At 35.6% G+C, this 14,674-nt stretch overlaps 3 protein-coding genes across 6 annotated transcripts in view; 2 read left to right on the top strand and 1 right to left on the bottom strand.

Moving 5' to 3' along the window:
* Positions 1 to 278: 278 nt before the first annotated feature.
* On the top strand, positions 279 to 5,249 carry LOC115246180 (alpha-amylase A-like). Its single transcript, XM_029824837.1, has 5 exons — positions 279 to 535; positions 1,846 to 2,288; positions 4,083 to 4,467; positions 4,555 to 5,037; positions 5,117 to 5,249. Exons 1-5 carry the CDS (start codon positions 362 to 364, stop codon positions 5,126 to 5,128), a joined length of 1,497 nt encoding a protein of 498 aa, XP_029680697.1. The 5' UTR covers positions 279 to 361; the 3' UTR covers positions 5,129 to 5,249.
* A 2,244-nt stretch (positions 5,250 to 7,493) lies between these two features.
* On the top strand, positions 7,494 to 8,952 carry LOC115246190 (alpha-amylase-like). Its single transcript, XM_029824849.1, is given in 3 exon segments — positions 7,494 to 8,022; positions 8,265 to 8,583; positions 8,689 to 8,952. Coding segments are annotated over 3 exon segments (900 nt in total). The 5' UTR covers positions 7,494 to 7,705.
* A 1,875-nt stretch (positions 8,953 to 10,827) lies between these two features.
* LOC115246178 (uncharacterized protein KIAA1522-like) overlaps positions 10,828 to 14,674 on the bottom strand; it is a 312,320-nt gene continuing 308,473 nt past the window's right edge. For all 4 annotated transcript variants that reach the window (XM_029824830.1, XM_029824832.1, XM_029824834.1 and 1 more), the window contains one exon: positions 10,828 to 11,523. In XM_029824830.1, the coding sequence (XP_029680690.1) occupies positions 11,236 to 11,523 (288 nt within the window). In that variant the 3' untranslated portion in view covers positions 10,828 to 11,235. The remainder of the gene's footprint in view (positions 11,524 to 14,674) is intronic.

Genomic DNA, 14,674 nt, shown 5'->3' with positions numbered 1-14,674 from the left:
AGCAATGTGCAAGTTTTTAATTTGCACAACTCTACTTGTTTTAATATTGAACCATAACAACCAATTGTTACCTGCCACGATATCACCTTGACCATCACTAATTAATGTCGCTTCCTTAGAAATAAAAAATGACATATGCAATGACGATTATTAATTTGCTCTATTAACATTAACTAATGACATACATTATATTATCGCGTCACTTCCATCTATCATGATTAATAAACGTGCGAGCGGAAAAGTTTTATCAGTAACGTAGCTTTCTATAAATTGTCAGTCAGAGTGTAGAAACTATCAAACCATTACAGTCAGAGTGTGGAAATTCAGAGCATTACAGTTAATTCTCAAGTTTGGCATTGCGATGTCATTCTCAGTTTTAATTTTTACATCTTTTCTGGCGATAGCACTCGCCCAGAAGGATCCGAATTATGTGGATGGCAGAACAACTATGGCTCATTTGTTCGAATGGAAATTCAACGATATCGCCAAAGAATGCGAAGATTTCCTTGGTCCAAAGGGCTACGGTGGTGTACAAGTATGTATAATGAATATGTATGAATTATTTTTATCGTATATGAAATTTTAGATATTAATAATATTAAAATCTAATTTTACACAAATCGAAAGATTCTTCTAAATAATATGAAAGTATTAAGATAAAGTGTTCGAGAAAAATACTTAAGAGGTATAGTAAGATATAGTAGATAAGATAAGATGTTTCAACATTATTATATTCTCTTTATTGAAAAAGATACTTGAATATTCTTCAGAATAATAAACATTTTTTATATTATCCTTTTATATCAAGATGTGTTTACATATCTCTGTTTACGTTTTTTCTTAATTTATTTCTTCAAATTATCTATTATTAACAGAGTGTATTTTGTTTCAAATAATTTGAAAGTAAATGATATTAAATGTGAATAAAAAAACAAAGAATAATACAAATTATACAATTTACCCTGTAAATTAAAATTATTTTTGTTAATATCGTTCTCTCTCTTTCTCACACATTAACATAAAATAATAAATGTATTTTTGAGAGGTGGATATAAAAACTTGAATCAATGCTGTTTCTAGCGCTAAAAACTACGTACGTGTGTGTGTATATAAGGGTTGAGAACGTTACTCTATAAAAGTAACGCGTTACCGTTACCGTTATTTTTTGTAAAAAGTAACTCGTTACCGTTACTCGTTACTGATTTTAAAAAGTAACGCGTTACCGTTACCGTTACTTGGAAAGTAACGATTCGTTACTTTTTCGTTATGTTTTTGTTTTTTGTAATATATTTTTACTTTTTAATACACTTATCTTTATAGAAATTTAAATTGTAATTTACAAATTTCAATTTTGTCGAAAATTTTTATCAAACATTGTTTTTAAATATTGATAAGAGAAATATTGATATTATTAAGAGTGTATTCCAATATTTACTGCCAGTATTGTAAAATCTATAATTTACGTTACTATAGATTTTCAGCACTGGCAGTGACTATCAGAATGCAGTCTATGATAGAAGACTACAAAATATTTTTCAAAAAATACATCTATCTATTGAATAGATATAAGATAATAAAGAACCAAAAAATAACGATAAAAGTAACGGCTAATTCGTTACCGTTACTGTAAAAATGTAACGACGTTACCGTTACCGTTACAAACAGAAAAAAGTAACGATCGTTACCGAAAAAAAGTAACTGTGACGGTAACGACGTTACAAGTAACGCATTACTTCCCAACCCTGTGTATATATATATATATATATATGTACTTTAAGAAATATGAAACAAGATAAATTTGTATCGTATTTCTCTTACAAAACGAGATTTCTCCTATAAATATAGGTTTCTCCCATAAATGAGAATCTCATAATAAAGGACAGACCCTGGTACGAGAGATATCAGCCATTGTCCTATAACATTATTAGTCGATCCGGAAACGAATCCGAATTTGAGAACATGGTAAACAGGTGTAAAAAAGTCGGTGTACAGATATACGTTGACGTAGTCGTTAATCACATGTCAGCGGACGCACAACCCGCGTACGGCACCGGTGGCACATCAGCAGATCCGAAAGACTTCAGTTATCCGGGAGTCCCGTATAGTTCACAGGACTTTCATACACCTCCATGCCAAATCCAATATAACGATTATTTTAACAATGCAACCAAGGTTCGAGACTGTGAACTGAACGGCCTTCACGATCTCGATCAGAGCAAGAAACATGTTCGAAGTAAAATAATTGGATTTTTCAATAAGATCATCGATCTTGGAATCGCTGGCTTGCGGTAACTATACATATATTTCATTCTATACATTTGCAGTATAACTCTCCTCTTTTTATCAAGAATCTTTGACGGAAAGATTGATTTCTTTGATATAAAAATTATTCGATTCATGAAAAATATTAAAAGACTTTTTTTTATCGGTTGCTTTTCAATAATGTGCTTTTTAATGATAACGAATCCTGTGGTAGCGTATTATTCAAATTCTTTTTGCAATCTGCCCAAGTTTAATTAAGCAGAAAAGACATAATATTGATTAAGCCATTTGCAATAACAATCGTGCTTATGCAAAATCCCTATCTGACGCAATATCAACGTACGGCGGATGCACATTCTTTTGCGGTAAAATATATATATATATATGTGCGATGAGGCATAAAATCTTCCATCTCTCTCACCCCCATACATGAAAAGTAAACTCGCGAAACACACTCTGCAGCACCATCTCTGTTTCTCTCTCGATATACGCGTCGGAAATGATAACGGAGCGCGATGGCGTCTTTACGGGGACTGCGACTACGCATCCCGCATCTGCGGATTGCGAATGTCTTGCACATATCTCGAAAAAGAATGTGGCGTTGATCGCGCGTATTAAGAAATCTTGACGGGTACAAAAGTGCGTTAAAGTCACGATGCGTGTACAGAACAAACAAATCTTTCCCTTGCATTCTGACTGATGTCCTCCGTATTAATGTAACACCCGCGAACTAAAACACACACATACACATATACACTCACCGAAAAATTATAATCAACAATATTTTATTTTTATTTTTAAATAATATGTATAAAATAATCATGTATATCTATCATTTATTTTAAATTATGAATAGATTCATACTTTGTTAATTAAAATCAAAGCAATTCTTTATTAACCCCCACTCATTCCTAGTCGAAAGATCGCGCTTAGTCCCATCCCGTGTAAAAGAGATTAAATTCTCTTACCGAAAAGAGACCACCGAGCGAGCGTCTGAATAACCAGCGTAATAACTCGGCCAATTAATACGTAGTCGCGGCAGCTCGTAAATAAATTAACTCTCTCTACTCTAACTATCGCGTGTTATCCGCAGATAAATTACAACATAAATAAATAACGTTACTTCGTCGCATCATTTTCCACGGGTTGCAATGAACTTTGACCTTTGGTACAGTCTAGCTACCGTGTTGCATTAACACGGCAGCAAGAAGAACGCTTTTGGCAAATACAGAGGTGATCGCGAATGCGATTAAATTCAACGAAGTTCGCGAGAAGCAAATAATACAAATTTTAATTGAATAGCGTTAATTAATTTAACGAGTTGATTCCTCATAATTTGTCATGGAAATAACTGTCTGGGATGTTGAACCTCTGACCAAAGCCGTGTTAGTTACCGACCCCGCTTGCGAAATAAAAAATATTCGGAATTAGCGGCCTCTGTAATAAGACATCTGCAATAAGAACAGCAAAAAGCATGGAGAATCTTGCATTTCTCGATGCAACTTTGCATGATCCTATGCACGATCCTGTTGAGAAAACTCACGAATTAATTATGATTTACACACACTTCTTGGATAATAATAATGATAATGATTTACAAAAAGCAATGTTGCAATTTTTATTTGTAAAATAATATCGCGTTACTTTTCTTTTTATTTTATTAAATTTGAATATTTCTCACTATCATAAATAGATTTTTACGCGCGCTTTTCTGCGATTTTTATTGATAAACACATTCCACTACCATAATGGTTTATAATTATTATTAATACATGCTAAAAAAATTTGTTGAATTTTTTCCTATTTTAATATTTTTGTAGCATTGACGCAGCTAAACACATGTGGCCACAAGATCTTAAGTTTATCTACAACAAGACCAAAAATCTGTCCACCAAAGCTGGATTTTTACCGCGTACACGACCTTATATCTATCAAGAAGTCACCTATCTCGATGGCGAGGCCATTAAAAGATCCGAGTACAACAAATTTGCAAATGTCATCGAGTTTCAATTCGGAGCAATTTTGGGTAGTATGTTCCGTGGTCAGGACAAATTGTCGAAGCTGGAAACGTTCGATAATCCGAAAGCTTGGAAAATGTTATCTTCTGGTGACGCATTAGTCATGGTTGACAATCATGATAATCAGAGAGGCCACGGTTCCGGCGGATCCACTATTTTAACGTATAAAGACCCAAAACCGTACAAGGTAGAGTTCGATGCTTCGAGATAACGATATCTATAAGTACAAACGAGATACTTTAATGTAATAATACAAATTCCTTATTAATCGCAGATGGCAATAGCCTTTATGCTTGCCTATCCCTATGGTCATCCTCGAGTCATGAGCTCCTTCGCCTTTAATGATCCCAATCAAGGACCACCGGCCAATTCGGATGGCAGTATCATTTCGCCTGAAATTTCCAATGGTCAGTGCATCAACGGTTGGGTCTGCGAACACAGATGGCCGCAGATTTATCACATGGTCCAATTCCGCAATCTGGTTAACGATGAGCCAGTGGAGAACTGGTGGAGCGATGGAAACAATCAGATCGCCTTCTCCCGCGGCTCTAAAGGTTTCATCGCTCTTAACGTCGAGGGCGACCTTCGCGAACAGTTGCAAACTGGATTGCCCGCCGGTACTTATTGCGATGTCATAACGGGAGACGTCGTCGACGGGAAATGCACGGGAAAGTCAGTGGTGGTTGAAAAGGATGGTCGCGCTAATATTGAAATTTTATCAAATGAGTCGGAAGGCGTGCTCGCTCTTCATATGCAGGTCAGTACGATAAGAAGCGATAAGCCGAAATATTTCAAACACACGATTGTGCATTATCTAATGTTTTGTACGATTACAGGCAAAACTGTGAGGCTCGTCGCGGTTAATAAACTTAGGAAAACAACATTTTATGATTCCACACGTGACTAGCACAAAATAATGTAGACTGCACAAATGTAAATGTATTATCGAATAAAAATACATGCGAATATATTGCTTTCTTTATAGAGATAAATATCACATTGCGCACACAAATATATTGCAATTCCTGTCTATTATAAGTTTCAAGTTTAGTACAGATACGTATCATTTGCAAGAGAAAAAAAAAAACAATATTTAAGATAAATATCTCTTTAGAGATAAACTGAGCTCATTTTTCAATATTATTGACTTTATCTAAATCAAAATATATGCTTGTGCAAATATCGCGCGAAATCAAATAATACTATACAAGTCATAATTGAGATTAGCTTTGGATAGTCAGAAAAATATCCAGAGATGGTTTGTTGGAATTTTTCAAAGTCTGGACAAATTAAGATTTTAGGCAGACTTTTATTTTATTATTTTATTATTTTGAATAGCTTAATATGTGACAGCTTTCTTTTAGATAACTTTTTTGCGGAACATGTTCTCTGTTTTTATAGTGTTTTTAGTACAGGAAAATCTCAAGTTAATTAAATTAAAACTTATTATTCTGCAGGTTAAGATGATTTTGTCACGCCAGAGGTGAAACTTTTGGGGCACAGTATTGCCCAATATATGCTTCAAAATTACTTGATGTAATCTTACTTTAAGTGTTACACATTCCTCCGTATTTGTCTCAATGCCTACTGCAATCGGATGTAATATGATAACTTTCTAATTTAGTACGTAATTAATTTGTTTGGTCAATAAGAAATGTACAACTAAGCATAATTTTTGCATGTGCACAGAGAAATGTGCACGGAATGTAGTTTTAACACAAAAAATGCGTAATAAACATACCTTGTAATGATAAAATTGCCACGAATGATTATGCAGCTATTTTCACACATTTCACAAATGTTTCCCAATCACACGATAATATAATTATATATATATATGAAAATAATAAGAAGATAAAAATGCATAAAATGTCACACTTTATCGATTTTATCGTCAGTTACGTATATTGTAGGGGAGGTTGTCTTGATTAATTTCCCTCAAAAATCAAGTGGGGGCATTGGTTTAGAAGATATAACAAATTGAAGTTTGACAGTAAAGTTTGTGTACGCCATAAACTTTACTGTTTTTAATATCAGTTTAACATATCTAAGAAAAAACATTAAAATTGTTGCAGCAAAATACAACCGATCCTTTTGAAAGAACAATCGCGCGAGACCACATCTCGGTATCTATTCTTAGTCGATGTAACAAAAAAGTAAATATATGAACATGCATAAAATCTTAACGGATATTTTGTCACACCAAAAATTCGCTAACGCATAAAAAACATTATTATTTATTAAGAAAGAGTAATAAACCATATTGCGCTATAAATTTAAAATAAAGAGAGATCGAGAAAGAAAAAAAATGAATATGAATATCAAGAAACTTAGTAATTCGCATAATAAAAAATCAAGTTTTATATATATAATTTTAATTGTATATTTATTCAAAAAATACCGGTTTCTTTTAAAGTTTCCGATAAAATTTCTCAAGTTAAGTTCGCACTTTTCTGCCCTATTGTCCCGAGATAACAACGGTCATATAACGCACGTTTACGTACATATTACAGCTGCAACCTTGACTGTTGACACTTTATCGATTGATTAGAGCATTGTAATTAATTAAACAGCTTATATAAGTAGACCATTTTAATTAATTAGATAGCTTGCGACATTTATCGATTCGTGCGATAAACATGTTTTATCAGCACGGCCAATGGCGCAATACAATGTAATCCGCAGGAGTTGCCGGTGAAAACATCACATGCGGTAGCATAGCAAGGTAATATTTACTTTCGGACAAGCTGATCGGCGCGGTTATATATCTCGGTGACTGATAGTTCGCGACATTATTGTGCATAATGTATGTGCTAGTGTTCGCGTTAACAATACTATCGGCGGTGGTTACTCAGAAAGAACCGCATTATGTGAACGGCCACGATGGAATGGTGCATCTCTTCGAATGAAAATGGCCAGACATTGCGGCGGAATGCTAAACTTTTCTGAATCCTTTAGGGTTTGGTGGTGTGCGATACTAAAGAGAGTAGAGCCAGATTAAAAGTAGATAGTGACAGGAAAATTTCGGAAAGATTACAATGTGGGATGTCCACAAAAAGTTTTATAATTAATATTATTTCTTTTTTTGGGAAAATCTGGGAATTAAAAAAATATATTGTATTGAACATACAAAGAAACTATAAATTCAAAAAAATGTTAAATTTATTAATTATTTTTATAGATTTATGCTTTTAAAATGTATTATTCTAAGAAATAAATTTTTTGCATAAGTAGAGAAAAAAGAAGAGAACAAATACGTCAACCCTCGCAATATACAATCGAATAAATAATTTTCCTATAAATTGATATAGGTCTCTCCGGTACAAGAAAACGTAATTGTAGACAACAGACCATGGTGGGAGCGCTATCAGCCTATATCTTACATCTGGCGTACGAGATCGGGTACGTCGGAGCAATTCAAAGATATGGTTCGTAGATGTAACAACGCCGGTGTGAGAATTTACGTCGACGTGGTGTTCAATCATATGACCGGCGAACACAAAGTAGCAGTGGGTACCGGCGGTTCGACAGCGAATACATTCAACTTCAGTTATCAAGCAGTACCGTACACAAAAGTTGATTTTCACGCACCATGCGAAATTAACAATTACCAGAATGCAACGAACGTGCGGGATTGCCAATTGTCCGGTCTGCTCGATCTTGATCAGTCGAAAGAATTTGTCAGGGAGAAGATCGTCGATTTTATGAACGACGCCATCGAAGCTGGAGTCGCCGGTTTTCGGTATGCAGAATTTTCTTGCAATTTATGTGATTTTATTGCGATATTTTTCAAATATTCTTCGCGATATTCTATGAAATTTTCATAAAGAAATAGATCTTTTAAATATAATTTTATTATTATTTTAAAACAACAACAAAAATATACTAATAATATTCTTAAGTTAAAAAAAAATATTAGCAAAACGAGATGTGTGTGACGAATCTGTCAAATATAAAAGAGTCCCATTGATTTTTGAATTTCAGAGTAGACGCAGCTAAACATATTTGGCCGAATGATCTAAAAGTGATTTATTCTCGGCTGAAGAATCTCAATTCCGAGCACCATTTTGACGTAAATGCGCGACCTTATATATTTCAAGAAGTGATCGATTACGGCGGTGAAGCAATCAGCAAATATGAATACAACAGTTTTGGCGGGGTGACGTAATTCCGGAATGGCGTCAACTGGAGAGAAGCTAAGGGGCTATTACCGTCGCAGGATGCCCTGATATTTATTGACAATCATGACACTCAACGGAGCAACTCCAACATACTCACCTACAAGTCATCGAGGTTGTACAAGGTAAGTAATTTTCAGAGAAATTAAAAATCAAAGAAATTAAATCAAAATAAAGAAACTCAGCTATAATTTTATGCGGATACAATAGCAAGCGATCGCGTATTGCAGATGGCCGTCGCCTTCATGCTGGCGCACACTTATGGAACCCCGCGTATTATGAGCTCCTTCGATTTCAACGATTTCAACGAAGGTCCGCCCCACGACTCCGCCGGAAACACTCTGTCTCCGATTATTAATTCTGATAATACCTGTGGCAACGGCTGGATCTGCGAGCATCGGTGGCGTCAGATTTACAATATGGTGCGCTTCCGAAATGCCGTCAATAAAACCAGCATCAACTATTGGTGGGACAATGATAAAAAAAAAAAATAAAACTTATCAATTACAATTCAATGAACATAATCTAATCTATTTATCGTAAAAAAATAATACAATTTTCGGCTTTTTAATGTTTGGTTTTAAACGTGCGTTCCAGATAAATATTTAAAGAAAATGTTTAATATAGAGATAAATGTGATAAAACTTTAAAAATTTATTTATGTGATGTATTTATTTATGTTTATATTTGTTTATATATTATGTTTAGAACTTAAGGAAAAGGGAGTGCATTTAAAAATAATTAAAATATCAAAATTTATTTTATTTAGAAAAAAATAGATAATTTCCTAAACATTTTGAACTACATAAAATAATTTTTAGATATGTTTAAATACTTAAAAAATCTTGAATATATAAAAATAGCGTCATAATTTGTAAAACGCTCTTCTAAATAAATAACGTGAAAAAAAATTACATTTTGCAATTTTTATATTTCTCTTTCTCGAAAACTACTGGTCCAATTGTTATCACTTTTTCATTCTCTCCAGAGATAAGAAAAATATGTTCGGCTTAACGAAATTATTATTTTATAGAAAAACAAAATCATTAAAAAAATAGGTTTTATTTTAATCATAACAAAAAAAATTTTGAAAAATTTTTTATTGCTAACAAGGGAAAGTATGGAAGTGTTCGTCTCCGATTTTAAAAATTATTCGGATATGTTAAGTGTTGCCAGTATGGAGAGAAAGAAATAAGACAAGTTTTGCCATATAATTTAACAACTGCACTCTCTCCCTTAAGGCGGAAAAAATTGATATAAAATATTTGAATAAAAATATTTAAATAAATATATTTCCAATATATTTTTTGTCACGCAGTGATTGTCACAGTGGAAGACAACCTATTAGCAGAGCTAATATAAAAGTGAATTACTTGTTCGGCATATAATGCTAATTCTCTATTTCTTACATTACGAAATGTATTATTTAAGTACTGAATCCATGATATAGATCACAACAAGTATTTCATAAGATATATAATTATAAGATATATCATAAGATATATCATTTTGTAAATTTTCCCATACACAACACACATTGCTCTACCAAAAACTTTGCCGTTGTAATTTTATTCGTGAATTTACTTTCATGATTTCTGTTTCTCAAAAACATGAAAAGAATAAATATTTACTGTTTATATACATTTTATCCACTGCCTACGATTTCTCTTCAATTTAATACAGTCTTAAAAGCGCGAGTAAAAATAAAATCATGAACTCTGAATCGTTTCGCGTAGGTCCTTCGAAATATATTCTATTTTTATTAACAAACACGTTCAATTTCAGAAATCGTTGTTTTTTTGCAACACTAGTATTATACACAATAATTTATTCTTGTAACGGTATATATATACGATCATGATTCAGTTAAACTTCTCTTTTTGCAATTGTAAATACTCAATAGTTTCGTTTTTCGTATTTATACAGTTTTCGAAAATATATTTCTGTTTAACTATCTAAATGTCATTCATTCAATTAAAATGTTAAAAAAATGTTAAGAGTTGAATTCGTCTCACTCTTTTATCACGCGCGTTTAATTTTGCACTGCACGCCATTAAATAACATGCTCTCATCGACCTGCGTCGTTCAAGTCCTATATAATTTGTCGTCGCAGTTTTCAATTTTGCTAGTCTACAGTCCTTCAGGTCTTGTATGTGTGTTCGTACGTGGATTTTATTTTTGCACATAAAGCGTTAGCAAAAATATATAATTTAGTATATTTATCATAATAATTCATCCATATATATATATAAAAAACTTCATTAAAATATATAAAAGAAACAACGATTTGAGCAAATACGTATCTCCTACGGTAGTTAAAAAGTTATCGCATCGAAACGTATTTATTGTTATTGCACGTAATTCTCTCTCTCTCTCTCGACAAAACGCTCAAAAATCTCTATTCTTGAGCTCCATACGCTTTATGCGTTAATGTCAATCAAAGTCTCTCTCCTCCCCCCTCTCTCTCTCTCTTCTTCTCTTTTTCCTACGTCTAGTCTCGGCTGAACTTCACAGTCTGAATTCTCCTACCTAAAAGTCCTTCCGAGTTCTTGATTACTGACAACAGGCGGAGTCTCCACTCTCCCTAATATATGAAATCGTCTCCCTTAATGTCACTGTTTGATAGGCTTCTTGAAGACGACTTCCGGCTTGCGTACCGGACGGGGTACGCGCCGTTCTATCCTGAGGGCGCGATTAAGATCCGGAGACGGTGACGATGGTGTCGCGACGACCGCCACTGTCTCGGACCCCAGTGGGGGAGTCTCCGCCATTGTTTGTCAGTTTCCGGTGCTGCTAGGTCGCCGGCCCGGCGTCTGTTGCTGCTGTTGCTGCGGTTGCTGTTGCTGTTGCGTCACCGCCGCGGCCGCGCCCGCCGCGCTGAGCGTCGGTAGCGGTGTTTGATGGCAGTGGGCACAGTGCAAACAAACCGTGCAGGCGCCAATCTTCCGGGCCAGCATTATGCGCAGCTTCAAGGCTGGACCGAGCTTCATGCCCATCGTGCCCGTCAGGTGGTTCTCCGAGAGTAACGGCAGCGCGGCACCGTCTATACGATGCTCCCGGAAATTCTGCAAGCAGAAATTGTGATAACGTGTTATTAACAGTATACTTTGAAATATATCAAATGAAATTTCCTTCTCCGATCATATCATTCTAATAGCGCGGGATAGAATTTTGGGTGAGAGACTTTATCTTCTAATACTATATGTATTAATCAGATGTAAATGATAGAAATACCTCAATTGTATGGCAAAAATAAAAAATTGAAAATTAAAAATTAAAACTTTAATTTTTTCCATCAATGACGTACATACTCGTGTCTCCGTCACGGTCATAATGTAGGATTATTATTGGAATTCGCGGCATTTAAATTCCGATTGCGGATCGTTAAGGCTACTATTGTATTCCTCGGTTCATTATATGATTCACCCGATGATTCTCCTAAGTGGTATCATCGCGACCTTCGACTGAGACTAGAATCGCGTCGGGACGAGAAATCGTCCTCTCGCGACAGCTGCGGACAGCGTTGCGCGAAATCCCACAAATTCGTCTCGCGCAAGACGCGATCGGCAGGAAGACGAGCCGTCATCTTTCTGTCGGCATGCAAAAAGTCCAATCGAGATCCGCCGAGAAACGATGAGCGATGAGAATAAGAAGAGGAGGAGGGGAGGGAAAAGAACGCGAAGGGGCAGGCAAAACGGAAGGAGGTGAAGAAAACAAAAGAGAAGGAAGGAAAAGGGAGAGTGGCGTTTCATTCACCACACCGGATCGCCGCGTCTCCCGTAATAGCGGCTGTGCAACGACCGCGGGGTGCAACGCGTGATACGTAAGCGCGATCGCGAGCGTCCCTCGCGCGCTCCGCATGTTCGTGGAATACGGTAATTGCTCCAGCCCGCTTATGAATGAAATATTCAGCGGCGTAATGCGAGTCGCGCACGCAACGGCAGACCGGTCTCCTTCCTCGCCGAAGGTGGGGACCCGGGATCGACGTGGAGGATCGAGGCCGTGCATTCATGCCGCTGGGCATTCAGGTCTCTCTCTCTCTCTCTCTCTCTTTCTCCCTCTTCTCTCGTGAAGATAGCGTTCAATTGCCCGGCTCGCCGAGGGTAAGTGCGAGGGTTATCTGTCATTGAAGGGAACGTTTGTCGATCTCGTACTCGTATCTCTCGTGCTGCACATTCGAGCGCTCCGACGATCGATTCCGATTATATTGAGTGTCTTATAAATGAGAGAAATTTATTTCTTAATTATCTGAAGCATCTGAATGCGCAAGTAATACAAAAATAAATTAATTCGCCATGTACGCAATAATCTTGAGTAAATTAAGTTTATATAACGCGGAGTTTTATATATGTGTAATTACGCTAGCAATAAATAATTCATATCTTTTTCGTGGGTTAATTTATTTTCAATTGGCAATGATACGCGTTATGAACACTTGGAATCTAACGGGTGTATTCTTACTGGCCGTTTCGCCAAGTAGCTCCTATCTACTATTTATCTACGTACGCATCGCGTAAAGAAATACCAAGACAATTTATCGCGCAACAGGAATCTATATTGTTAAGCAAGCCCAAGGATCTCGCGATAACAATGTGACTCGTATAATCGCCGATGCTAAAACGCATAGTCATTGATTATGGTAAATAGGCTCCATACCGTTTCGTATTCTCGATGCGTTCGCGGTTCTAACGGTACGAGTCAGCCACGCGCGAGAATAGCCGTCTCTTCACGGTCACCTCACGTAAAGCTTTAATTAGTTAAGTCGTTCACACAACGCGCAAGAAATCGTTTCCGCCAAACTTTGTACGACTTTATCCAATGCAGAAAAAAATCTCAGATCCTTATAAATAATTATTCGTGAAAAGTAATTCCATATCTTTGTTCTAATCCAATTTTTTAATCTTATAACAATCTTAATCGTAACGTAAATTGCTATAAAATTACCTGGAGTCGCTGTGAATTCCGTTCGTGATCGAGTATTTGCATTAATATAAAGATCTCTAGTGTGTTTTTCTCCTATATTTAACACGCTATTAATTTTATATTTTACTAGAACAACACAGGCGCGCGCTTTTATTTGCGGACATTTTCCAATTTTTTTAACTTTTCTTTCCATAACTTTTATGATTTGACAATCGCAAATAACACGAGTGAAGCAAATCGCAGCGCGCAAACGAGACAGTCAATCAGCATCACGGAAAAAAGGCTTCTACGTTTCGATATATTCGAGTTTGAGGTTTCACGAGGTTTTTTTTTAGAAAGCGATAAGAATTAAACGTACATCAACCGTTTAATAAATAATTAATCATAATCTAAAATATACTTTATACACTTTAATATTCCGCTTATACGTATAATACGATAATACATAAAATATTTCGGCAACGACTTTTCAATAATATGGTATTTGGCTTTGGCAGCGTAAACATTAGCGCGCTATTGTTACGACTTTGTTATTTTATTCATACGGAGACACTTGAATAGAACTGTAGTGGAGCAAGTCACTCCATCAAATTCGTTTCCTAAACGCGATCGCGACAAGTATCAGAAGATAATTTGATAAGATTAATATCTACTTATATATCTTTTATATACATTACCACGATACGAAATAATTATTCCTTCAAAAATAAAATTTGAAATAAAATATATTTTCGACGCTTTATAGTTTGACTTTTAACAGCATCTAAATATGATTCGGATTAAGATCGAGCAACTAAACAATCGATTCGCAAAATCGAGTAATTAACACAAGACTTCGCGATACATCAATCGTTTAATAAATATAATTAATCATAATTCAAAATATATTTTATACACTTTAATATTCCGCGTATATATATAATATAATAGTACATAAAATATTTCGGCAACGACTTTTCGATAACATGGTATTCAGCCTTGGCGGCGTAAACATTGGCGCGCTATTGTTTACGTATCATGATTTTGTTATTACTCATACAGCGACACTTGAATAAGAACTATAGTGGGGTGAGACGCTCCATCAACATCAAATTCCTTTCTTATGTTATCATTCACACGACGACATCCGCGCAGTGAAGTAGCGCGTCGGTGCCGTCATCGTGTCGCGGACGGCTTTCGCGTCTTTCGCGTATTAGTACAGCATTGCCACGAGTCGCACAATGGCTCATATGTGGCACGCGCATTTGTGCGTTGAACGCACATTAGTGCGTCGTCGTTGCCGTCATCGTGCCG

This window comes from Formica exsecta, unplaced genomic scaffold (assembly GCF_003651465.1).
Source record: "Formica exsecta isolate Colony F162 unplaced genomic scaffold, ASM365146v1 scaffold14, whole genome shotgun sequence".
Classification (NCBI taxonomy): domain Eukaryota; kingdom Metazoa; phylum Arthropoda; class Insecta; order Hymenoptera; family Formicidae; genus Formica; species Formica exsecta.
Note: the sequence above shows the minus strand (reverse complement) of the source record. Positions and strands in the feature narration are given on the sequence as shown.

Coding starts and splice junctions, on each gene's coding strand:
- LOC115246180 (XM_029824837.1), top strand. CDS start 362: ATGTCATTCTCAGTTTTAATTTTTACATCTTTTCTGGCGATAGCACTC. Junction 2,289..4,082: donor CTTGGAATCGCTGGCTTGCG/GTAACTATACAT, acceptor ATATTTTTGTAG/CATTGACGCAGCTAAACACA. Junction 4,468..4,554: donor AAGACCCAAAACCGTACAAG/GTAGAGTTCGAT, acceptor TATTAATCGCAG/ATGGCAATAGCCTTTATGCT.